The sequence below is a fragment of the Lissotriton helveticus genome, chromosome 4_1 (genome assembly GCF_964261635.1).
Source record: "Lissotriton helveticus chromosome 4_1, aLisHel1.1, whole genome shotgun sequence".
Classification (NCBI taxonomy): domain Eukaryota; kingdom Metazoa; phylum Chordata; class Amphibia; order Caudata; family Salamandridae; genus Lissotriton; species Lissotriton helveticus.
Window position 1 is genome coordinate 1,685,988,255 of NC_136063.1, and position 26,713 is coordinate 1,686,014,967.

Sequence of the window (26,713 nt, forward strand, 5' to 3'; positions counted from 1 at the left end):
GGAGGGAGAATAGGCATGGCGGGACAGTATCAAAATTGATTGAGCGAGGAGAACAATGTGGAGAGAGACAAAAGGAGAAGTGAGGCAGCAGAGTAGAGAAGATTGACAAATTTGGGAAGAAGAAAAGGATCAAGTGAGAAAGAAAGGAAAGGTAGAGGACAGAGTATAAGAGTGCTAGAGATGCAGACAGATGGAGGGAATCAGGGGGCAAGAAGTGATAGAAGTCAGTGGAGAGATCTACAGATGGATCCCGACAGATACAAGAAAGACAGTCACCCAGGCCCTCGTCAGCATCAGACTCGACTACAGAAACGCCCTGTATGCTGGAGCCCCGACCAAGCTCATCAATCAACTACAACGCATCCAAAACGCCTCGGCACGACTGATTCTCAATGTACCACGACACGGCCACATCACCTCCCACCTGAGAAACCTGCACTGGCTGCCCGTCAAAAAGAGGATATCCTACAAGCTTCTCATCCACGCACACAAGGCACGCCACAAGACCGGCCCAGCCTACCTCAACAGGCGGCTCTCCTTCTACACCCCCAACCGCCAGCTACGCTCCGCCGACCTCTCACTCGCCACCGTCCCGCGCATCCGAAGAACAACCACCGGCGGGAGATCCTTCTCCCACCTCGCCCCCAAGACATGGAACACCCTCCTACTGAGCCCACGACAGACCCAAGACCTGCTGACCTTCAAGAGGACACTAAAGACCTGGCTGTTCGATCAGTAGCGACCACCACGCCCCCTCCCCCCCAGCGCCTTGAGACCCTCACGGGTATGTAGTGCGCTTAACAAATGACTGATTGAGAAAAGGGCAGAAAATGTTAAAGCTGAAAAGAAAAAGTGGGGAAGAGGGAGACAGGAGGGTGGCAGAGGATGTAGCGTGATGGCTAGCGCTGCCAACTTGGGAACCTGGTTTGAGTGTCGGCCTTGGCTCAACATCCTGTGATTCTATGCAAATTACCTAATCTCCCTGTGCCTATAAAAAATAATAAATGTGTCCATGTAAAGCGCTCCAATACCATTGGGTAGAGATTGTGATAGAGCAAGATTTCGCATCGCGACTTGCTCGAGTCATGAACCTCGAAATCTGTTATAATCCTGTAATCCCAATTGTACGTTTTACTAATTTTATGTATTTTTGAATGTGCGTGTGTATCCTAGTGATGCTTGCCTATGTGTTCTACTAATACGATTAACCCTCGTCCCTAAAAATGGCCGCTGCTTTAGAATCTGCTTCTGCGCATGCGTTAGTCACACTCACGTGACTTTACGTAATTGGAGTTCTGGAGGGAAAGGGTGCGCATGCGTAATAGCCATGAGATGGCAGCTTAATGTGATAACGTGGTGAAGCTCGTGCAGTTGCTCTCGTGTTATTGTGTGTTGCTCTAACCTATAACTGCATAGAATATTTTTATAATGATAAACCTGAAGTGTGAAATCATGACATGAAATACATTCATTTATTTCTATGTTTTAATTTGTTTTCGCTTACTTTTCATGTATCGCGGGAAATGGGGGTCGGAATGTACTGAAAGCCATCTTGAAGGTCCCTTCCACGCATGCTCGTGTTGCGAGGCAAGAAACAACCTTGGGCCGTGGAACTCAGCCAGTTGGCAGCCGCAGTCAAGATGCTCATGAGAAAGTGACCTGCGACCCAGCAAGATGGAGTTGACTGTTCTGAAACTGTTACAATGATATTTTTCTATTGTATTCCGTGCGATTTCTCATGGGAACCCCAATCTTGCTAGGCGGTACCCAAAAATGTAAATAAGGCCTTAGAAAAGTCTGTTCTGATTGGTGTGTTAACCCATCCTACCTTAGGACCAATTGAAATTGGGGATTCTGACACTTTGCAACATTGGGGGGTGGTACACTGTCCCGAAAACAGTATAACTACCCTAGGTTCACCTAGGGAATTTGTCCGACTTGTCTGAATAGCTGACCTGTCACTGACCCAACGCACTCAATAGGTAACTGAATACAGAGCGCTGCGGAGCACACTGTCCGAATTTGACCATAGACTCTAAGGTTTTACTAAACCTTAAGTGCTGGCGGAGCACTTTGCTGGGGAGTTCGCTAACCCAATCGGGGTTCTGACTGATTGCTGCAGAGAGGGTGGAGCGCAGGCGTTGCTTCCAAACTGCGGGTGCTGGTCGTGCCTTGGTGGTCCTGTTCTGATCCTAATCTGGTTTTCCTGTCCTGTCCTGGGGTGTCCAGTCTGCACCTGCTGTCCCGTTGATGTCTGTCCTTCCTGGGGGTATTTCCTGCCCTTAACTGACCCGTGGCCAGGGTTGGTTTTCACACCAGTCTAGGTAAATATCTTGCCGAAAAACTCTAAAACTGCACCTTTCTATTTTTCTGTCTTTGCTTCAATAAAGACATACCTTTGCATATGATAATTTTCCATACTTTCCGCAACCTTTGCATATCCTAAAGTCATTTCGCATTTAATTTCATAGCGTGTTCCTATGTTACCCTACCTTTTAGAAATCATTTTCTCCATTGCAGTTTGCAATTTTCTGATGTGGTCTATAATTTTCTCATATAAAACTGATTGAAGTAAATTTCTAGAGTTATAGAGTATTCCACTTTTCACTATTATTATAGTTGTTTAGGATTCCTAAATTCCCATTCATATTCATGAAATATGTTCCCTGTAGTATAAATATATACTTGCATAAACTTGCCCCTTTAAAGATGTCTATTCTTAAGTTCCCTTTTTAGCATGTTTCCTGTCGCACTATCATTTAGAAAACCTAAATGTTTACCCTTACTTTGTTCCTTTATGGATATGTGATTTTCGTCATCTTGATTATTGACTGCCTCTTAACTGTGAACCTTATATTTTCCGAAACTGAGTTTTAGATAAAATTCTTAAAACTTCCCAGTTGTCCGTGGTTATTTGATGAATATCAAAGTTATTTAAATTGGGTTTTGTATTTTGCTGCCTTTCCTTTCACAGCTAGCTCCCTGACCCATCGTGGTCATAGGTACCCGTAACGGTGGATGGTAAGTCGGGTACACTGGAAATAACCGAAAGGGACTTAATGATTATTGGTAGTGGATTGTAAGGTCATCTGATCAATGCATATGGAGAATTGAAGTATATGGGCCCGAAAACCTAAGAGGTGTAATTATTGGTCGGGTGACCTGCGATCTCTATCAAATGCGCTATTAAAAAAACTTTTTTTTAAAGTGAATGATGAAGGAAATGATAGAGAAGAAGGCAGCAGAGGGTGTAATACATTTCCTGGTCTTAAGCGAAATAGGAAGGATGGTTACTACCTCACATGCACTATCCAAATTCTCTTCCTCAGTCTAGGGCAGGCTTCTTCAACGAGTAGCTGGTGAGCTACTGGTAGCTCTCAAGCTACCTCTAAGTGGGTCTCCTGTGTGCAGCCCAGCCTACTAAATTAAAAGCTTTTACTGGTCTCAATTATTATATGAATAGCAAAATTGGAAAGCATGTACTCAAAATGAAAATGTGTGCATCTTTGGAACTCCTAAGTTGATGTTTGGAGAATTTGTTTTTTTCCCCCAAATATATTTAAAGCTGGTATTTAATTGATAAATCAGTTGGGAGATGTATTACTAATATTATTACCTTGGTACCAGATGCATTGCAGCTATGACTGCTAGGTACTACCCAGGTAAAGGCATTCCAAATTGACAAACCCTTTATGTTACTGCTGGCAACCCTGCCTGATGTACGAAGGTGATCACTGGTCCTAATCTTGCAAAGGGCTGTGGTGAAACAAAACTGGAGGAGGCCCCCCTGCAAAGTACATGCAGTGGGCTCCCCATGCTCCAGACCCAGTATGGAGCTCTCTGTCCAAGTACCTGCCAGTGCCAATGGTGGCCCCAGGAGCTTGGGCCCCCCTGTACCGCAGGGGCTATGGGGGCTTTTGTTATGCTGCTGGCAAAGGGTAGCCACTAATGTAATCTTGTTCGATGTGGTGACAATTATAACACAATAATTCTAATGATATATAGCACAGATTATTTTCATTGAGCATAAGTAGCTCTTACTAAAGAAAAGGTTGGAGACCCCTGGTCTAGGTCTTAGTTTAGAGGTTGTTGGCATTCCAGTAGGTAGTGCTAAATTGAGATTAGAATGCACCAGTGGAATTTCCTTCATCAAAGGGATGGAATGGTAAAGGAAATTCCACCGGTGGATTCTCTTTTAGTTTAAATGCGGCCTCCAGGCACAGGAGGGCTTTCCATTACTGCCTGGAGCAAGGTAATAAAGGGGACACATAAGAATATGACTTTATGTGTAGTACAAAGAAATTCAAGGGGCAGAGGGATGTGGAAGAGACTGACCAGAGAGAGCAAGACAGGAGAAAAAGGGAAGGTTATCAAAACAGAGAAATTAAATAAAACTTAAGGGAGAGATACAAAATGAAAGGGGAATAAGGCATGAGAGACCTACAACTAACTGAAGATAGAGCCCACGGGGGGCGGGAGTGGGAGTGTGAGGGGGTTGTGTAGACAGAGAGCAATATAGAACATGCAAAAGCAAAGCAGCTTCAACTGAAGTTGTGGAAACTGGGCGCTGTGCCGAAACCCAGATCAGTTGACTGGGGGTGAGTGTTTGATTTGCTCAAACGCTCCGTCCATCATCACCTTTTGTATCGCTTTGTTCGCCCTAAGTGTGGCAGGGTATGCTCAGACGTGAGTCCCTTGCTCACTTGGCCACTGGATTCAAGATAGCCTGGCTGATGAGGATTATGAATCCGAAACTGGTCCCGGGATGCTGGTTTCCGGTCCAGGGAAGACATGGCTTGGCAGTTCGGGCTGGATTGTTCCCATGAGGCACAGGGTCAGACTGATTTGCATATGGCCATGTCTGAACTGGGGTGGCTGAGTGAGCTAAAGAATGGTGATGGATTAAACCCAGATCAGTTGACTGGGGGTGAGTGTTTGATTTGCTCAAACGCTCCGTCCATCATCCCCTTTTGTATCGTGCTGAAACATGAAGCGCAGCGCCTGAGCATTTATAGTTTAAGCGTGCAGGATAATGACAGACGGCATGGAAAGGTTACACAAAATGGGTTGCCAATGTGGATATGTTGGCAGGAGGGTGTTTATGGAGTGCGCGCTGATACGGAGCTGGGCTGATAGTGCATGCAAGAGTAGCAGGAGAAAAAGAGTTTTCCTGAACAATAGATAAGCCCATAAAGGGATGAAAACTGTAATTGGCCGTTGATCTTCAGCCTGCAAGGGAAGTTACCTATCGGCTGCAAAACTATCCAGTTAGGAAGCAGCAAAAAAGAGCGACACCAGAATCTACCTATGGGAAGCAGCTGGAGGGAGAATTTTATTTTTTCTAATATCAGTAGGTTTCGCAGACAGCGCATGCATGCTAAAGCTTGACATAAAAAGAGAGAGGGCAAATGTGAGAGACTAAGTGAAGCACATAAGTAGAACGAGAGACAACAAGGTGAGGAAAAGAAGTGGAGTATGAAAGAAAAAGGAAACAAATTAGAGAGAGGGGCAAAAAGTGATAGGGAGAACGACGTGCACACAGCAAGTAAGAAATGGGTATTGAGACATAAGAGAAAGAAAGGCATTTTTAGTTAATTTCTGCATCTTTTCCAGATTCACTACAATTCTCTACCCACAATAAATAAAGACATCAAGTACGAAGTTGTATGCAAGCCCCAAAGCCATCGATTGCAGAACCAAAAGAGGAAGACCACTGATCGCTTGAGGGTGAAAAGCTGCCTTAAGACTCAAAGGGGGGCATGGTTCTTCGACTCACGGCCTGTTATAATACAGGATATTCAGGGATCTTCAGAGGCTGTGGGGGGAGAAGAGAGGGGGGCACAGACTAAGGAACCGATAGGTGACTAACACATTCATGCACTCAAAGTGGAGAAATGTGTAGGCCTGATGATCAGGTGAGGAGACATGTAGGTGAGGTGAGTTACAGAGGAATAATGGTGTGTCTAGTGCGTCAGTCTTGACGAATGCTGCTGACCGCAGTACTCCCTCATACGAAGCTACGTTAGACGAAATGTCAATATCCACAAATGTGGGCCACTTTTTCCTTCGGTGTCCGGGCCTAATTTTGCTCTCAATCCGACCCCGTGCAGGAGGCATCAGGCACATAGTTGTCTCACATGTGCAAACTCTGAAAATCTAACAGGTATGACATTTAACCTTGGATAACTTGACAGCAAAATGTCACGCTTGTCTCTCAAGAGTAAAGAATCTGGAAATGTAGCAGTTATGACAGTGAACATTGCATAACTTGACTGCAAAATGAGGCATGTTTGAGCGTTTTGCCTTCCGTTCCACTCTCCTAGAAGCAGAGTGGGGGACGTAACAAATAGTTTTTCGCTAGTCTAACTCCAGCACTAAAATAATTGTTTTACTGTTCTAATTCCAGTTCTATAACATTTGGGTAAATAGGCCAGGTGAGCTTATTTATTAACTCCAATCCTGGAGAATCAGGGGAAAGTTAAAAATGTCCCAAATATTTTTTTTAAGTGTTTAACGTTTCCAGCGAGCGCCATTAAAGCAAACAACTAGTCAAGTAAAAAACACAGGAATTAGCAAAAATGCATAGATATTTACAATACATACTTACAAATGATACAAACTCTGGCTTTGGTTCCCCAGTCTGTCGCCACCGGAAAAAAGGATTAAATGGGGAAAAAAGTGAGCCACTAATCACATACGGACAGGACAGTAAGTAAAGCAGCGCAGAATCTCAGTTAATTTACATCGAAGCAATGGTGCGCAGAATGTCGGGTAATTTAGAACAAGCACACCTAGCTAGCCGACAGGTGGTGGTCCGAAATGACGGCCATCTTTGATTCAGGCAGAAACGTCAATTTGCGTCGCTGATTCAGTTGGTTGGAGTCAGCGGAGTCCTAAAACAAATGATGCCTTACATTAAGATGGCTGAATCTCGCGAGGTAGGATGTGTTCTTTTGACACCAGGTACTGCTCAGAACGTCAGTCTGGCTATTCAAATACAGAGAATACGGTCATTTCGTGTGGCCGCAATGTGGTGAGACTAACTGCCACACGGCACCGTGTTTATCTGATTGTATCTCATGTGGTTTTCAAATGGCGGACAGCCACAGTATAGTAGTTAAGGAAGAAAACCCTAATGTTTACGAAGGTGAAGAGGAGGGCCCGTTTGGTTATTCGAAGCACGGAAATGTGGTAAAACTGGAAGGCGTTACCAGTAGTGTGACGGTAGAGCCACGCCTTAGTTGTTTGGAGCAGCAAGGCCACAATGCCCACGTGACTGATGAGGGTCCTAGCGTTTGTTTGAAACGCAACGTTTTACATCCTTGGTCAAGGGTTGAGCACTTTAATGCTTTACGGAAGGACGTGGGATTTTTGGAGGACGAACAAAGTGCCTGTGCAAAAGAAGAGAGTGATGCGAGCGTTCCTGTTATTCAGGCTAATGGTCCATGCGTTTCTGCCAGAAAGGCGAAGGATGAACTGGGTGATTTTGCTGTGAAGGAGGTGGGCTCAAATGGTCAAGTAAATGATGACAAGGCTATAGATAAGCATGACCACATTACTACCTCTGTTAGGGAGGCAAAAGAGGGAGAAAATGATTATGAAAGGAAGGCTGGCCTCCTTACCTGTTTGAAGAATGATGATCCTAGTATTTGTTTTGTGGTTGAGCCTGGCCAGAGGTCCTTTGATGGGGAGGTGAATGACCCCCGTGTTGTGTGCGTCCTGGAGGAGAGCCTCGGTGGTAATCAGATGTCCAATGGTCGTGTGACGGATGACCAATTTAATGTTTATGTTACTATCGAGGATGTTCGCCACGTGAGTACTGGTGAGGCAAGTATGGCAGCTGGTACTATTTTGAAAGAAGAGGAAGGCGCTAGTGCGAAGAAGAATATGGATGACTCGAATAAGGGCATTGCTCGTGCCAGAAAAGAAGATGAGAGCCATAGTGATTTTATGCAGAATGCCAGCGTTTCCAGCTATTGTACAAAGAAAGAGATATATATACGACGTGAGATTGATGCTGAAGCCTCTCCAAGACAACAATTTTCGTCAGATGATTGTGTGAGGGATAACTCCGTGACAATTACGATCCAGGGTCCCAGCGTTACAAGACGTTCCTCCATGGCAGAGGAGGTAAGCCCTAGTGAAATACTTGTGGAAGAAACTGGCTTGAGAAATTGTATCCAGGAAGAGTCTGGTCTGAGCACCCTTGCCAACAAGGAAGACAATCTAAGAGTCTCTGCTAAAGATGAGGTTGATAATGCTTACTTTAAGCACGATAACCGTACTGTTTATGTTGTGATTGAGAATGGCTTCAGTGCCGGTACCAAGGAGGGGAAGGAGGGACTCTGTGCTTCAGTCATGGAACAGAAGGCTCCATGCGCTGATGGTGTGGATTTTGGCTGCAGTGTTTGTGCTACGGAAGATGATGACCATCGTACCTGTGCCACCTCTTTGGCAATTACCAGCCATAAGCCTAGTCTTACAGGACATTTCAGCATGGGAGAGGATACCAATGCTGGTGCCTTACTGGTTAAAGAGACCAGCTTGAGAACCTCTGTGATGGAAGAGAGATCACTGAGGCCAAATGGGATGGCAAATCTGAGAGCCTGTCCTACAAAGGAAAGCATTTTGACAGAAAAGAATGATGGCTCTACAGCTTCTATAGTAAAACTAGTGGATGGTGTTACCAGCTCGATGGAAGTTGGCAGCCGCTGTGATCCTGTAAAGTTGAAGACCTATTGCACTGAAAATCCAGTTTGTGAAGCTGATCCCAGAAGTGGAGTCACAAGGGATGATGCATGTAATAGTCTCATGGGCAGCCACCAGTTACGCAATGCTAGTCCAGTAAAACGCTTTAGTGTTAAACAGAAGGGTTATATATCAGAAGAAGAGAACGATTCTTTGGGATGCTGCTGTATATGTAATGATGAACATAGCTGGCCCAATAATTTGCTGGTGTATTGTGATGGAGGACCTGGATGTAAAGTAGCTGTCCATCAAGGTGAGGGAGCAAGCAATAATGTTTAGAGCTTCTACTTTTTTTTATGTGTATCTGCTTTTGATTACATTGTTGCGACTGTTTAACTTCCTGCTATATATACACATTTAATTCTCCATCCCTAATAATTTTTATATGATTTGAACTTTTTTGTCCATTTTGTTATGGCTTAGGATGATCCATGTGTATACACCCATAATCTTCAAAACACCTTAAACTAGTCCTTCATTAAACCACATCAGCTATAATAGGTTACATTATTTATTTAAAACACTGCATAGTATAGCTACACTGGGTCTAATGTGTGCTATACATTTGGAGTTAATGGTGTTTCAGTGCCATTATGGCATACCTTTTTGAAGCCAACCAATAATAAGGGCGTGTGCCTTTCCACAATTAGTTGTTCCGTCTTGCAGGGGAACTGGTAAAACGGGGTCTGAGAAGCAATTTCCATCTTGGTGCAATGGATATTAAAACAGCTCTACTACTCTGTTCCTGGGAAGGCTCCTTTTCACAGACAGCATGACCTCATGACGGTGCTAAAAGCAGATGAAGCGTTTTTGATATCAGTTAGGGCAGGTTCGCAACAACCTTTCTTGATGATTTAGGAAAGGTTCTCCAAAGACAGGGCAGTCCACCTCCTCTCCATCAGTCATTCTTTTTTGTCCATAAATAAGTCTAAAGTCTCCTCTTTGGTGAAAATAGAAGAAACCAAACATACAGACTTCACATAATCATACTGTATCGTCAGAGCATAAACGTCACACACACAAACCTTTTGTAGCAAAGAATTTCTTTGAAAATTAAAACACAATATAAAAATGACATTTAAAAATAATGTTTGTTAAAAAAAGGAATTTCTAGAGATTTCATTAACCAGTGAGAATAACCACAGAATAAGCAAGATTATCGCAAACAAATATACAATTACATGGTACATGCATACATACGCGGGAGAAAACAATAAACATCAAAAATAATTTTTAATCACTGTATATCATCACCAGTAACAGTTGAATTATCTGTCAAGGTACAATACTTTATATATTCTTACACCTTCCTTAGGATTGTTGATGACTCCCGGCTATCAATTGAATAATCTAAAACACATATATACAAACAAGGAAAAGTAAAAAAAACAAAAAAAACATTATATTTATATCTTATATTTGTTTTTTGTATTTTTCCTTGTCTGTGTTTTAGATTATTCAGTTGATAGCCGGGAATCATCAACACTCCTGAGGAAGGTGGTTTCTTTAATTATATGCTACCCACCGAAACACGTCGATGCTTCTAATGTAAATACACTAGATTACTAAGGGTATCTTATCTGCAAGGGTGCAAGATAATATAAAGAATTGTACCTGGACATATAATTCAACAGTTACTGGTGATGATATACAGCGAGTAGAATTTTTTTTTTGATGTCTATTGCTATCTCCCGCGTATGTATGTGCCATGTAATTGTACATTTGTTTGTGATCTTCCGTATTGTGTTGTTATTCTCACTGGTTTGTTTATGAAATCTCCAGGCAATTCCTTTTTTTAACAAAAATTCTTTTTAAACGTAATTTTTATATTGTTTTAATTTTCAAATACAATCTTTACTACAAAAGGTTTGTGTTTGTGACGTTTATGCTCTGATGATACAGTATGATTATGTGAAGTGTTGTTTGTTTGGTTTCTTCTATTTTCACCAAAGAGGATTTTTTTGTGTGACTTTTGTCTATTTGGTGATCTACCTCTGTTGGTTTTAGGGAGCCCCTCTCTCTCTTGTTGAGACATAAATTAGTCTAAACCTGGCTCTTACAAGTGGACAGCTCTGAGTCCTGCCCATGGTCCAGTCTTTTCCTCGGTGGTGGTGCTAAGAGATTAATTTGAAGTAAAAAGGAGAACTGTTATTCTTTTTTTAAGTCTAGCTTTTGAGACCGCTTTAGCAATCCTGCCAGACTATTGAATTTCAAAAAATTATTATGCATAACATGCGTACATAGCGAGCCTGTTCACCTGTCATGCAATTTCCTTCCAGCCACCACACAGTGAAGCATTGGGTCCTTCTACTTCAGCCTTTGGCTCTGTTTATTTTGTGTAACATGATTTTGCTGGCACACATCAGTAAAAACAGTAGTTCATTTCAGTCTCATGGCAGACATGTGAGATAATCTTTACTTCTGTTATTTCCAAGAGTAGTAGTGTCATACAGAATTGAAGTGTCAAACAAGTGTTTTTTTCGTATACTTTGATTTTCAACATCAGCACATGGTGTTTGAGTCATGAGGCATAGTGGTTGATTTGTAATTGAGACTCAAAAAGAACACTCCCAGTACACTTCCCGACAACACCAGGTTATGTTAAGCTCACTCGGCAATTATCTAATCCTTTTCATGTACTTAATCCATACTTATTATGTCCTTCGTCCTCATTCCCACCATTTCTTTGGGGGTGACCCAGTTCATAGAGGAGAAAGACGCAGGAAGTGCTTAAAGCTCCACCTGGCTTGGTGTGCTCTATGAACTAGCTTCTTCTTTACAACTTGCTCCTAATACTAATCGAATGGGGGCCAGTATCATAAGGATGGTGGGTGTGTCGTAATGACTTTGACCAGGACTCTGGAGACTAAAGATTGCAGGTAAAGTAACTGGGCATTTCATTCTCAGACTCTGAATATGGTAACGTTTAGCTCAGCATATTTAATTTAAAGGTGCCCACTAGATCCCTGCTTAGGAAGTAGCAACTTCTATGGCAGATTTACCCAGTGTTCCCTCCTAAATAGGAAGCTCCAATAGGGTCAGAAGCCTGCAGCTACTCCGGTCCTGCCTATTCTTTGTTTTGCGGGGCTCCTCCGGTCCCTTCACTCTTTTTAAAATATTGACTGTTGTGTGCTGTAATTATTTTCAAACTTTCTCCGGTCCACACGCATTTGCTAAATTGACTGTGGTGTGCCACTACTGAATTTTAAAACCAGCAATTTTAACTTTTATGTTTGTGTTGCCTCTGCTTACCTGACTACCAGGAAGCCTTGGTCTGCCGCGCACCCCGTTCCACTGCGGTTTCTACCGTTTGTGTGGAGGGTGCTTAGGCGGCGCCATTTGCTCCTTGGCCGGCTGGTCGAGTGGCGGAGACTGTTGGGTTAGCGCTCTAGTGCACGGCCATCTCCCCTCTATTTCAGCAGCATGCCTTGGGCTCCGCGGGCAAGCTCCTCCGCGCCAAGTCAGGGCCGGGGATGCTGCCTCTCTCCAACCAGAGTTTGGGCCCAAATTAAGGTACTCGAGGGGGGATTTGCTGGATATTGGGACGAGAAATCTGCCACTTTGTGTACACATCCTGAAAGAAGAAACTCCGTTCAAGAAAGGGCCCTTCTCATGTAGTTGGTGTGGCCTCCACCTTAAGGGGGTAGAAGGAACCAGCCCCTCCACTTTGACTATTAAAGCCCACTATACGCAAAGGCAAAGGTCGTTGCAGGGTTTGCTCCTCAACTCCAGGGCCTTGATTAAGAATAATATAGAATTCAAGGACTTTGTGCTCCAACACGCCCCTGACTGGGTTTTCCTCACCGAAACTTGGGCTAATGACTCTTCTGGTCCCGAGCTGGTAGAGGCTATTCCGTTTGGGTATTCCCTCACCAGGCTGGATAGGGAGGGCCGACGTGGGGGAGGCTTCGGTATCCTGGTTAAGGACACTTTGACCTGTTGATCAGAACTACTGACCTCAGCCCTTGATCTCTATCGGGCATTATATTTCTCTATAAATTTCACTCCCACGGAGAGTTTCTCTGGGATTCTGTGCTATAGGCCACCTGGCCCTAGGGCTTCGTTCAGTGATGATTTTAGCAACCACTTTGAACCTTACCTTGAGCGTACGAACTTCACGCTTCTTGGCGATTTTTTAATTTTCATTTAGAGAATAGCATGAATCATGACACCCAAACTCTGCTAGAACGTATGAGTGGCTATGGTTTTCCACAATTAGTGTACACCCCTACACATATTGCGGGCCACACTCTTGATGGGTTCTTTTCGAATGACAACCTAATCCTGGTGGGTGCGCCCCTTCCACTTTCGTGGTTTGACCACTTTGCAGTTCCTTTTGAAAAAAGGGCTATTACCCTAGGTAACACTCAAAGCACAGGGTTGAAAACGGTCGAAAAAAAACCCTCACCCTGATTACTAATAAAGCGGTCACCACTGCTTTTGCTGACTTCCAGCAATCAGACCTTCACAACGCAGACAAGGCAGCAGCAAATCTTTCTAATAAAATTACTGCTATGATGGACTCTCTTGCCCCTAAAAAATTGTGCTACTCGACCGGAAAACGCCCTCCGCTCCTTGGTTCTCTGACTGTGTTCGAAAGATGAGACAAGAGTGGAAGGACCTGGCTCCCTCTGGCAGGGACTCCCATAAGCAATGTCTGAAGGCATATAAAGCAGCTATATGGAGGAAAAGGAAAGATATTACTCCAAGATCACTGGGGATATCACTAATCCCAAGGACCTCTTTAATATCTTTTTTTTTTTTAAATTGAAAACCTTTATTAGTAAGAAAAGGAATACAGTTACAGGCCTACAACCACCAGGGCCGGCCAGTCATATGCAATAACAGTAACGCAGTAAGACACAGCTCATCAGCCAACAACCGAAGGTCCGGCAGCGATAAAGCAAGATATTATCCAAAGTTCGTGGCAATAAGAGGATATTTAAAAGGTTTCACATTTTATACAAAATAAACAACAAAAACTTAACCATAGAAAGAGTCTAGGCGGTACCCTGCAATGTAATGACTGTTCCATACGGCATGGGGAGAAGGCGAACAATGAACAGTGTTAAGAAGCAGGAGAGATCCTGGGAGAAGGGGGGGACAGAGAGCAAGAAACATATCTGTAGTGCGGGAAATTAAGAAACCGAAACGTACAGTCAAGGAGATCAAGGAGTGTTGGGAGCTTCAGTAAGAGGGGGAGCGCATATCTCTCCTCGGTATGAATTCCATATCCTACCCCATTTCTTGTGCCTACCATGGGAGACATATACAATTTTTTCTCTAAACATGCACCAGTCCATGTTTTCTTCCCAGGTGTGAACTGATGGTGCCCTCTGAGATCCCCACAATTGAGCGATGTCCCTTTTCGCAACCATGTTGCCCAGCGTGACCCATTGAGTTTGAGCAACAGTGCAGTCATTCGGCTCCCAGATGTTCAACAAACAGCGTCTGGCCTCAGGCAACAACTCAACGCCCGTCACCTCACCCATCACCGCATGCACTCTAGTCCAAAAAGTCACTACTTCCGGACATTCCCATATGATGTGGAGGAAGGTAGCAAGCATACCACAGCCACGTCTACACAGCCCATCCGCAGAATAACCCATATGCATCAATCGTGGACCCGTGACATAGACTCGGTGCAGAATCTTCAGCTGTACCAGTCGGAGACGCGCCGGAATCGCGACCTCTTTAGGAGAGGATATCGCAGCCTGCCAGTCTTCATCGTCCAACTCCAGCCCATCGCCAGTCCAAGCACATCGAAGCTGAACAAGAAGGTCCGAACGATCATTGGTGAGTTTTTTATAAATAAGAGAGATAGTGCTGTCCGGAACGTATCCGTCCGGCACCCTGTCCTCCAGGGGAGAATACTCCGGGATTGTAGATCCGGCTGGAAAAACCGATTCAATTGCGTGACGGACCTGGAGATAGCGGAAATATTCCTTATCATTCAAATTATATTCCTGTTTCAATTCAGCAAAGGTCTTAACTCCATTTTTAGCCCAGAGGTCGCCCACTTTACTAATGCCAATAAGGTCCCATCTATCGAAACCCTTCGATGTCCATAGTTCACCCAACCTCTCTGCGGCATATAGGGGGGTTGCTCTGGTCAGCCTATCCGTCCACCCCGTAGTCGTAGTCGCACTACCCCACACTCGCACCGCCACTCCAGTGGGACCCGTCGGGTTCTTCCTGGCGCCTCTAGAATAGAGCGCTCTGTTATAATCGCATCCGGGCAGTTGCCACCTATCCATCTCAAATGCAGGATTCGGAACTGGACCGTACATGGCATGGTTAACAGCGCTCAGCTGAGATGCCCAGTAGTATCTTTTAATACCAGGCAATGCTATACCACCGTCGTACCAGGGCAACGTCAACTTTGCCAACGCAATGCGGGGCCGTCCGCCCCACACCAGTTTCCTCTGGAGGCCCTTAATTTCACGAAAATAACTGTCCGGCACCAGATCGAGTGTGTTTTGGACGGCATACAGAAAACGGGGAAGAGACACCATCTTGAACAGGGCTGCTCTTCCCAAGGGGGACAAAGGTAAACCACACCACGCCGCAACGTCCGACCGAAGCCGGGCAAGCGGGGGTATTAAATTCCGCTCATAGCGTACCATGGGGTCTAATGAAATATAGATCCCCCAAATATTTAAAGCCACCTCTAGAAACAGGTATCGGGCAAGCGCGGGGCGGAGAGGGTGAGTCTCCAGTCAGTGGGAAAATACAAGACTTGGCCCAATTGATAACTAAACCGGAGTTTCGTCCGAAGGAACTCAAAACGTCGAAGAGGACTCCTAGTGACTTACGGGGGGAGGTCAGGTACAGTAATATGCCGTCGGCATATAGTGATATGCGATCTTCGAAGTCCGGGGACCATCGAATACCCTTGAGTGAGGGCTCCCAGCGGAGCCACTCGGCAAGGGGTTCAAGGGCAAGCGCAAATAGAAGCGGCGACAAAGGGCACCCCTGCCTCGTGCCGCGTCCGAGAACAAAGGGCTCCGAGGTTCTGCCGTTGACCTCCACCTGAGCCAGCGGCTGCTCATACAGAAGCCTGACCCACTCAATGAACTTCAGGCCAAAACCAAATTTAGCAAGAGCAGCCCACAAATATGGCCACTCAACCGTGTCGAAGGCCATCGAGGCATCAAGGGAAACCAAGATGGCCGGCTCATTGAGAGACCCCGCCCTCGCCAGGACAACGTGAAGACGGCGAAGATTGAGCGCGGTATTCCGATGGGGAATAAAACCAGACTGGTCCGGGTGTATCAAATCACTAATCAGCGTGATCAATCGGTTTGCCAAAAGCTTCGCCAGGATCTTGGGTTCCGCATTCAAAAGCGATATCGGCCGATACGATGAACAGTGTTCGCAGGGTTTGCCATCTTTATGGATGACCGCAATGGACGCCAGTGTTTGATCCCGGGGAAGGGACCCAAGGTCTCGCGATGCCACAAATATCCGACGAAGATATGGCGCCATTTTGTCAGGGCATAGCTTGTACAGTTCGACTGGTATACCGTTCAGACCAGAGGCCTTGCCCGAGCGAAGGGAGCGTATGGCGAGCGCAACCTCATCAGTGGAAAAGTCCGCCTCCATAAGCACCCTGTCCGATTCTGAGAGACTAGGCAACGCGAGATCACGAAGCAACAAGTGCGAGTCCTCCTCTGGTCTGTCCGAGACCGGCGCGTAGACATTCCGAAAGTGCTGGGCAAACACCTCGACTATCTCAACCGGGTTCACCACTCGCGTTCCGGCCACTTTCTCAACCACAGGCACCACCCGATTCAATCTATCTCGTTTGTCTAGCCAAGCAATCAACTTTCCCGCTTTATCACCCACATCATACAAACGCCCCTGTTGCGCACGATTCATCGCCTTGGCCGCGTCAGTCACCAAAGCCCTATATTCAGACTGCTTAAGAGCCAAAAAGTGCAGTCGCTCGGGTGTAGCCCCAGACTCCAACTGTTCCTCCAACCCAGTAATTTCAGTTTCCAAGCCCACCACCTCCTCATTTTTGCGCCTCCTCTCGCTAGCAATCAAGGACAGAGTCTGACCACGAATCACAGTTTTATAATCCTCCCACAAGGACACCGGGGAGGACACCGACCCCTCATTTTCAGCAAAGTAGAAGTCCATACACTTGACCACCTCTGATCTAATTTTAGGGTTATGAAAATGCCATGGATTGATCGGGGCAATCCGACCCCCGGCCCCCAGCTGTGCATCAATGGTGAGCCAGAGCGGGGAGTGGTCGGAGACCCCCCTAGCTAAATGCTTGATTTCCCGTACCGAGACCAACTGCACCGCCGGTACGAGGATATAATAGAGTCTCGAGAGACTCCCATGAGCTCCCGAGTAAAAGGTGTACTGGAGCTGTCCAGGGTGCAGTTGTCTCCAACAATCCGCCAGACCAAACGTATCCAAAAATTTCCCCAGCCATAACTGCGATGTGGGAAGGAGCCTGGGGGGGCTACGATCTTTCTCCCCATTAACCACGGAATTAAAATCGCCACCCACTATCAACAAGCCGTCAGGCAGCCCCAGAACCACCCTACCCAAATCAGTGAATGTGGTAGACTGTAGACCAGGCGGAACATACACAGACAATACGGAGATCGACTTCCCCTCCCACCTTCCCGTAATAGCCGCGTAGCGGCTTCTGTCATCCAACACCGTGCCATTTATCTCCAGGGGGAGGGAGTTCCTAACCAGGATGCCCGCCCCCCTCGACCCAGTGGTAAAGCCGGAATGGGCCCCCAATCGGTAACCTCGTCTATTCAGTGCCTGGCACGTATTACCCACCAAGTGTGTCTCCTAGAGCAAAACTACATCTGGGGAGCATCGCTTCAAATATTGCAGTACTATCCCCCGCTTTATCCTGTCACCAAGACCGTTGACGTTCCAGCTCAACACCCTCAGCCCCTTACCCCCATCCCAGAAGTAAACATTCTGCCCCCCCCCACCATGAAACAGGCACATAGCAGCAAATATGGAACAAAGCGCAGCCTCGATACAAACAAGAAAGAAAGGTCCCCCCACCACCCCCAATGAACCCTCAAAACACAAACCCCCCTCCCTGCACCCCTGCGGTAGACCAAAGAGCCACCCCAACTTGCAGTGTGCCTGTCGCCCCATTAAGCTAACCTACAAGAAGAGAGAAAAAGTCCCCAGAGGAGGAAGAGTCCCGATTCCCCCCCACCCCCGGGTATCCATACTGTGAGAACATAGTCTCAGAGCCACTGCCGTGAAATCAGGCTCGCCGACGTAGACTCACTACTCCTGTTCTTCCAAGCCGCCCTCGGCGCCCCTCGAGCTCTCCGGGCTATCATGGCGCGTCGACAAAGTGTCTAACCAGTCACTGGCCCCCTCAGGGCGGTCGAAAAAAAGTGTACGTTCTTCATGTTCGACCCTCAGGCGGGCCGGGAATAGCATAGCGTATTTCAGTCCCATATCCCTGAGTCGCCTTTTCACTCCCGTAAAGCCCATTCGTTGTTTCTGCACCGCCTGAGTAAAGTCCAGGTAAAAACTGATCTACATTCTGGTTTTGAAAAAAACAAAAAACTGATCTACACATTCTCAAATTTGGTGGGGCCATTTGTACGTGAGGCTTGCAGGATGGCGTCCCTGTCCCGGAAATTAAAAATCCTGGCTATTATGGGCCTCGGAGTGGCTCCCAGCTTAGGCTTCCCACCAGGGACTCGGTGAGCCCGCTCCACAGAGAAAAGTTTACTAAGGCCCTTTGGTGCCAGGTGGTTCAAGACGAGGTCCTCCACCAGGACGTCTGTGGATAAGTCAGCGGAGTTCTCCGGAACACCCACGATGCGGACGTTGTTGCGTCTGGCCCGGCTCTCGAAATCTTCCAGCCGACGGGCAAACAGGTCACTGGTCGTCCGGAGATTGCGGACTGTAGTCTGGAGATCCGAGACATCCGTGGTCAGACTCGCAATCTTGAGATCAAGGGACTTGACCCGTTCATTGGTTTTCCCCAAGTCCGCCCTGATGAGGTTGACTTCAATCGCCACCGTGTCTATTTTAGCTGCCAAGGTTTCATACTGCTGGCCCATGGTAGTCCGAACACTTGCAATGGCGCCCATAACGTCATTCAAAGTTGGCTCCTCAACTTCAGGAGCACCGTCACCAGTTTCCTCGAGGGCCCCACTCGATCCACCTGGGGAGCCCTTAGGACAAGTAAAGCGATCAATAGTCTGGGATTGGGCAACCCCTCCTCGGGATGGGCCTCTGGTGGTGTGCTTCTCGACAACCGCCCTGCCCGCCATGATGGGCGACAAGCTCTGACGGAACCTTTGGGATCTGGTCAGAATGATTACCGTCGTGGCAAGCTTGTAAAGGCGAGAGGGCAAGGATCCAACGCTGGCTGAGGGTTGGCAGCAATATCAGAGCCAGCGCGCCGATCGGCAGCAGGTCGCTGTCCACAATGACCAAAAGCGAAACCGAAAGTACCACAAGGGCAGAGGACGTGGCGCACCAGCCGTTGTTGTTCAATTGCCACCTGGGTATCTCGGGGAATCAAGCCCCCGGATGGCCTTCGATGTAGGCCACAAAGTTCAAAGTGCAGTAAGTCCGGTTCCCGGCGGCCAATTCGATTTTCGAAAAGAATGTGGGCATCAGCAGGGCATCAATGATAAGTACCCGTCGTCCAAATCAGGATTATTTACAGGATAGATGCGGGAGGCGGAAAGGGTCTCAGGAGCCCTCTGCTCACGCGTCCATCTTGGAAACGCGCGAAGCTCCTCCTCTCCTCTTTAATATCTTTAACTCCCTTGTGGCTCCGACAGTTTCGGATAAAGTGGAACCTTCACAGGAGCTCTGTGATCGCTTATCTTCGTTTTTCTGCTCTAAGACCTCCAATATCTATGATCAGTTGCAAATTCTTAATGCCAGTTAGGTACTTAATGCCTCCGCCGAAATCCGGCTGAACAGTTCTTTCGGTAACATGACCTCGGCAAGTTTTTGCGTCTTTCCCATGTTATCGCCTGAAACTGTAGACCTCTTGCTCGAAAGTATTAAATCCAGTTCGCCCTTGGATCCCTGGCCCCCTCAAAGTTGTGAAAACAGGCACATAGCAGCAAATATGGAACAAAGCGCAGCCTCGATACAAACAAGAAAGAAAGGTCCCCCCCACCACCCCCAATGAACCCTCAAAACACAAACCCCCCTCCCTGCACCCCTGCGGTAGACCAAAGAGCCACCCCAACTTGCAGTGTGCCTGTCGCCCCATTAAGCTAACCTACAAGAAGAGAGAAAAAGTCCCCAGAGGAGGAAGAGTCCCGATTCCCCCCACCCCCGGGTATCCATACTGTAAGAACATAGTCTCAGAGCCACTGCCGTGAAATCAGGCTCGCCGACGTAGACTCACTACTCCTGTTCTTCCAAACCGCCCTCGGCGCCCCTCGAGCTCTCCGGGCTATCATGGCGCGTCGACAAAGTGTCTAACCAGTCACTGGCCCCCTCAGGGCGGTCGAAAAAAAGTGTACGTTCTTCATGTTCGACCCTCAGGCGGGCCGGGAATAGCATAGCGTATTTCAGTCCCATATCCCTGAGTCGCCTTTTCACTCCCGTAAAGCCCATTCGTTGTTTCTGCACCGCCTGAGTAAAGTCCGGGTAAAAACTGATCTACACATTCTCAAATTTGGTGGGGCCATTTGTACGTGAGGCTTGCAGGATGGCGTCCCTGTCCCGGAAATTAAAAATCCTGGCTATTATGGGCCTCGGAGTGGCTCCCAGCTTAGGCTTCCCACCAGGGACTCGGTGAGCCCGCTCCACAGCGAAAAGTTTACTAAGGCCCTTTGGTGCCAGGTGGTTCAAGACGAGGTCCTCCACCAGGACGTCTGTGGATAAGTCAGCGGAGTTCTCCGGAACACCCACGATGCGGACGTTGTTGCGTCTGGCCCGGCTCTCGAAATCTTCCAGCAGACGGGCAAACAGGTCACTGGTCGTCCGGAGATTGCGGACTGTGGTCTGGAGATCCGAGACATCCGTGGTCAGACTCGCAGTCTTGAGATCAAGGGACTTGACCCGTTCATTGGTTTTCCCCAAGTCCGCCCTGATGAGGTTGACTTCAATCGCCACCGTGTCTATTTTAGCTGCCAAGGTTTCATACTGCTGGCCCATGGTAGTCCGAACACTTGCAATGGCGCCCATAACGTCCTTCAAAGTTGGCTCCTCAACTTCAGGAGCACCGTCACCAGTTTCCTCGAGGGCCCCACTCGATCCACCTGGGGAGCCCTTAGGACGAGTAAAGCGATCAATAGTCTGGGATTGGGCAACCCCTCTTTCGGTAACATGACCTCGGCAACTTTTTGCGTCTTTCCCATGTTATCGCCTGAAACTGTAGACCTCTTGCTCGAAAGTATTAAATCCGGTTCGCCCTTGGATCCCTGGCCCCCTCAAAGTTGTGAAAATAGCTAAGGAGGCCTCGACCCCGCATTTCACGACTGTCCTGAACCTAGCCATATCATCGGGCCAATATCCCTTGATATGGAAGGCTGCGGTGGTTAGGCCCATCCTTAAAAAGCCTTCCTTAGATCCACTAAACCTAAAAAACTTCCGTCCCATTTCCCTGCTGCCACTCCCTGCTAAAATCCTTGAATCCCATCTGAACTCACACCTGAGTGCTTACCTGAGGGATTACCATATCCTGCCTGGTTCCCAACATGGGTTCAGATGGGCTCATAGCACAGAGTCTGCTCTCACCATGGTGTTGGACAATATTCGAGTTCAGGTGGATGCAGGGCCACCACACTCTTATTTTACTCTACCTCACCGCCGCATTCGATCTGCTGTCCCCTTTGAGACTGGTGGAGCGTCTCAAGGAGATGGGGGTTGACGGCCTGGACCTTCTCGCCTCATTTCTTAGTCAGCGGTTTCAAACCATTAGAATGGGTGATTTTTACTCTAAGTCCTGCACCCTTGTCTGCGGAGTGCCTCAGGGCTCGTCCCTGAGCCGCACCCTTTTTAATATCTGTGGCCCCGCTGGCAAGGGTGGTGCAATATTTTGGACTACAGGTGCTGTCCTATGCGGATGACACGCAGATCATGGTCTCTATCACCCAAAAGACCAGGGACTCTGCGCAAAACTTTAAGAACTGTATGACCGCTGTCTCGTCATGGATGGTTCAAAATGACCTCAAATTAAATGGTCAGAAGACGGAGGTCCTGATCTTCGGGAACAACTCTGACATCTGGTGAAGTGAGTGGTGGCCCAATTCCCTGGGTACTTGTCCCACTCCTGTCACCCAGGGGAAAAATCTTGGAGTGGTGGTTGATGATGGCCTTTCCATGTCTCGCCAGGTCTCCAGAACAGTGGCTACTTGATTTGGACTCATTTGAGTGATAAGAAAAATCTCCCAGTTTTTGTCCATTGAAGCCCGAAAAAAGGTAATCGTGGCCCTAATATTGGCCAGGCTGGACTACTGCAATGCCCTTTACCTAGGAATAGACAAGGGTCAGCTGTGCCGCCTTCAGCTGGTACAAAATGCCGCTGCTAGGCTGGTACTTGGTCTTCCCAAGCGGCATTCGGCCTCTTCTGCTCTCTGTGCATTGCACTGGCTCCTGGTGGACCGTAGAGTCTTGTTTAAGACCCTATGCCTCACCCACAATGCATACTACGGACATGGCCCAGTGGGCATAAAGAATATTTTCCAAAAGTGCGCTCCCTCTAGGAATCTCAGGTCAGCTAATAAAAATCTGCTTGAGGTTCCTAGATTCAAAAAGATGAGAGAGGGTGGAAGAGCCTTCTCACAGCCTGCGGCCAAGGCGTGGAACGGTCACCCTGTTTCCCTCTTGGGCCAGTAAGTACACTCAATGTTCTGTAAGACACTTAAGACTTGGTTGTTTCCTGCGAGACGAGTCTGAGTATGTATGCTGGCTGTGCCTGTAGGCTCGTCTGTACAGAGTGCCTTGATGCCCTTGGGCTTAGTCCGTGCTTTACAAATTCCCTTTCATTCATTCATTCAATATAAACCATAATAACTAGATACAATCTATCTCTGCAAAGTCATTTTGGTTGCCTTTTGACTCTGTTTTGATCTACCAAAGTTTAGAAATATATGCTCCGATATCTTGTGCATCATGCAGTGTTCAAGATAAATATTAACAGCATGTTTGACATCCAAACAATGTAAAAGCTTTTTTTCCTCAAACAGGAGAAGAAAAGAAAACGGGTAACAATTTCGTATTCCTCATGCATTTTGAATAGTACTTTAGATAGAAAAGTAAAATTCATTCTTAATACTAATTTCAACATGTTATGAAAAGTGGATTTGCATAAATTGTCACTATGTTCTCCAATCCTTGTAGCTAATTTAACTGCCATCAAAAGAGACCTTCATAGCTAAATATTGTAAATCTACTGAAATTAGGTGTTCCAAAGGAACACCTTCAAGACCAAGGGCACCTAAGGCCGGATGAAATAGAGGTATAACAACTCTTCATTAACCTCATGACTAGAGTCCTCCATCCCAAACCCTCCCCAAGGTTAACTGAATTCTTTATGGCAGACCATTGAGCTCCTAATGTGGGCATTGTCTATTTTTTTTTTTTTTACCACATTCACAAAAGTTGAACAACATAAGATATTTCACAGGGAAAGAGAATCACACCAATGTTGAAAAAATCCTCAGTGTTTTGGAGTATGATTAAAGAATGTTGGGGCATCTTGATCCCTGTAAATAATGAGCTGTAGAATGCTACTACCTTGAAGCCTTACCATCTCAACTTTCGAAGAGATAGAGAAAGCTTTGTCAGAGGATGACACCCCAGTGTTCAAAGAGGGCAAGATGATAATGGGGGTTTTCAGCATTGAGGCCCGAAGGGAAGACTTATCACCTCCAGTGCTTCTTAATGACTTTTGAGGGGAACCAGAGGGATAAGAGGTATAGGTGGAAGTGTATAAAAATGGTGAGAACAAGGAAAAGATAGGGTATCTGGTTCCTGGGACGTGAAAGCGTATGAACAACCTTGAAAGAGGAGTGTCTTCTTGGAAGGTGAATGTTTGACATGTATGGGTTAACGTCCATGTTGTGAGAGATAGATGTTGAGAGAAAGGAATCACCCTGCCCAGATCTGCCTTCATATTCTCTAGTTGTAGGAAAATGGCTCTGTATATACTATACCAAAGTAAGGTATAGTGTGCACTGAGTCCAGTGGATCCCCAAAGGTAGGCAGAGGTAAAAGTAGATAATACCTTATTCTCTATTTGTGGTAGTATGGGAGAGCAGAAAGGCTTTATCAGAGGGTATAGTGTTAAGCATTGATTGTAAACACTCAGGCAAGAAATGTCACACACCGAAAGACTGAACTCAGACCAATTTGTTAGTATAAAAATATTATTTAGTTGTGTTTTTTATTTTTCTTGAACCAATCCAGGCCTGGTACAGGTAAGTATAATAAAAACGTTGCAAGAATTATGCAGTGAAATACGATTTGAATGCAGTTGTATTGGTTTGCAGGTAAGTCATTTGTTTATAAAACAGTTTGAATTACTTTTTAGTTATTTTTCAAATTACATTTTAAGTTACTTTTATTACTCATTGTCATATGCCTAGATATCACACTGGGACATTTCCTAGACAAAAGGTAAATAAATCAGTTTTTGTACATATGCAGTTTCTTTAGGTTTCATGCAATCCAACTATCACACTTGTAACAATTTTCACAAGAAAACAGACAATGCAGGCCAATAAGAGAAAACAATGTTATCGACTTAACAGTGAGTTCTTAGATTTGGGAGTTGGTTTTCTGGGGTTAGAACCAGGGTTCTCCCATGGTAAAGGATGCACTCTCAAAGCACCCTCAACGCCAATATGGCAGCTGGTTGCAGAGTGCTGAGGCCCAATGGTATCCAGTGGGGGATAGGGGGTATCCAGTTGGTGACTGTTCACAAGCAGGCCACAAGGTTGTGGGAGATAAGCTCCTGGATTTAGACTCCAGTCAAAGAGGTCCGATATAGCACACAAGGTGCACCCACAGCAGTGTTTTGGCGTTGGGTGCCATGTTATTTTCAATGGGGATTCTCCGGTTGCAAAAAACTCTGCAGGCTCGGGACAAAGATCTTCTGGAGGTGACCACCAGTTGGAGAGGTAAGTTGGGATGCCGGGGCACCGTCACTTGGTCCACCCATGGCTCTGGGATGTCGGGTGCAGGGGTGTCTTTTGACGTCTGGTTTCTCTTACCGGCTCTGGTCGCGGTCAGGGGGTATCCTCCAGAAAGGGGCTGCAGGTGTCGGTTGGAAACTAGAGGTAGGTCAAGGCTCACTAGATCCCAGGTCAGGGTCGCTGAGTAGACCTCCTTCTGGGGTTGGGCCTCTCCAACTCAGACTGTGAGCATCGAGGGCAGACTCGCGTATTTGGCCGAAGCCAGAGTCTTGCGTGAGCAAATCCGATGCTCTCAGGAGACAAAGTCTTGCTTGAGAAGGCAGGGCAGGTCCTCTGGATTCTTGGGGGTTGCTAGCTGCAGGACACATCGGGATTTCGCTGGAGCAGGTCAAGGTCGGGACAGGCAGGTAGAGCTGAAGCCAAGTCAGTTGGTGTCCTCTTCTTTCAGCACAGCTTCTTTGGTCCTTCTTCTTCTCTCTTCTTGTCTGAGGAGGCAAGGTTCAGGGTTGCCCCTAAATAGTAAATTTAGGGGCATTACAGGTAGGTACAGGTCGGGCCCAATGGGTCCTTCCCTTGTGGTGGGTACACCCCCTAGTGGGCATAAGCCTCACTCTGGCTGGCTGGGTCTCCTATCTGCGAGATAGCGGGGAGTGAGAGTTGTGCTTCACCTCGTCCCCCCACCTGATTGGTGGGGTTGGCAAAGGTGGGCCCACCTCTCCTCCGAACTTGGTTTTCCTGATGATCCTCTGACCCAAAGTGGAGGTTAGAACCTATGGGGCCTCGTGGCTGGAAGCAGCAATGGCTGGGGTATCTCAGAAAGGCAGCAAGCCTTTGTGGCTTCCCCCTTCGTAGACCCTGCCCATCCTGGGGGAAGAGGCTTGGTACCTCATCTTAGGATGTGCCTTGTTTCAGGACCTCGACCCAGAGGTTCAGAAACATGTCTGGTGGTGGCAGCTGGTGAGCTGCCACTCAAACAGGACACTAGAGTTAGGCTGTTTTTATGGGGGCATCTCTAAGATGCCCTCTGAGTGCATTTGTCATTAAATCCCACACTGGCATTAGTGTGGGTTTAATGTGCTGAGAAGTTTGATACCAAACTACCCAGTTTTCAGTAAAGCCATTATGGTGCTGTGGAATTCAGGATGACAAACCCCCATACCATATACTTTTTATGGCATTACTGCACTTACAATGTCTAAGAATTTACTTAGACACTGTAGGGGTACAGTGCTCATGCACCTGCATCCTCACCCCTGGTATAGTTCACCCAGCTAGAGAGGAGGCTTACCTACTCCAGCGGTACAAAAGGGGGTGGTGATGGGCAGAGCATCTAAACTAATCAAACACTCACACCCAGTCAACAGATCTGGGTTTAATCCATAACCGTTCTTTAGCCCACTCTGCCACCCCAGTTCAGACATGGCCATATGCAAATCAGTCTGACCCTGTGCCTCATGGGAACAGTCCAGCCCGAACTACCAAGCCATGCCTTCCCTGGACCGGAGACAAGCTTCCTAGGACCGGTTTCTGGCATTTCAGCCGTCTTCAGTCAGGCTTGCTTGAATCCAGTGGCAAAGTGAGCAAGGGACTCGCGTCTGAGCATACCCTGCCAATTTATGGCGAACAAAGCGGTACAAAAGGGGGTGGTGATGGACAGAGCATCTGAACTAATCAAACACTCGCACCCAGTCGACAGATCTGGGTTTAATCCATCACCTTTCTTTAGCCCACTCTGCCACCCCAGTTCAGACATGGCCATATGCAAATCAGTCTGACCCTGTGCCTCATGGAAACAGTCCAGCTCGAACTGCCAAGCCATGCCTTCCCTGGACCGGAAACAA

The 26,713-nt window shown here is 46.9% G+C and overlaps 1 protein-coding gene across 2 annotated transcripts in view; it reads left to right on the top strand.

The window, feature by feature from the left end:
* The first annotated feature begins 6,946 nt into the window (after window positions 1-6,946).
* The window catches only part of LOC144829326 (protein AF-10-like), a 1,339,974-nt gene continuing 1,320,207 nt past the window's right edge, over window positions 6,947-26,713 (top strand). For both annotated transcript variants that reach the window (XM_078688368.1, XM_078688367.1), the window contains exon 1: window positions 6,947-9,001. In XM_078688368.1, the coding sequence (XP_078544494.1) occupies window positions 7,093-9,001 (1,909 nt within the window). In that variant the 5' untranslated portion in view covers window positions 6,947-7,092. The remainder of the gene's footprint in view (window positions 9,002-26,713) is intronic.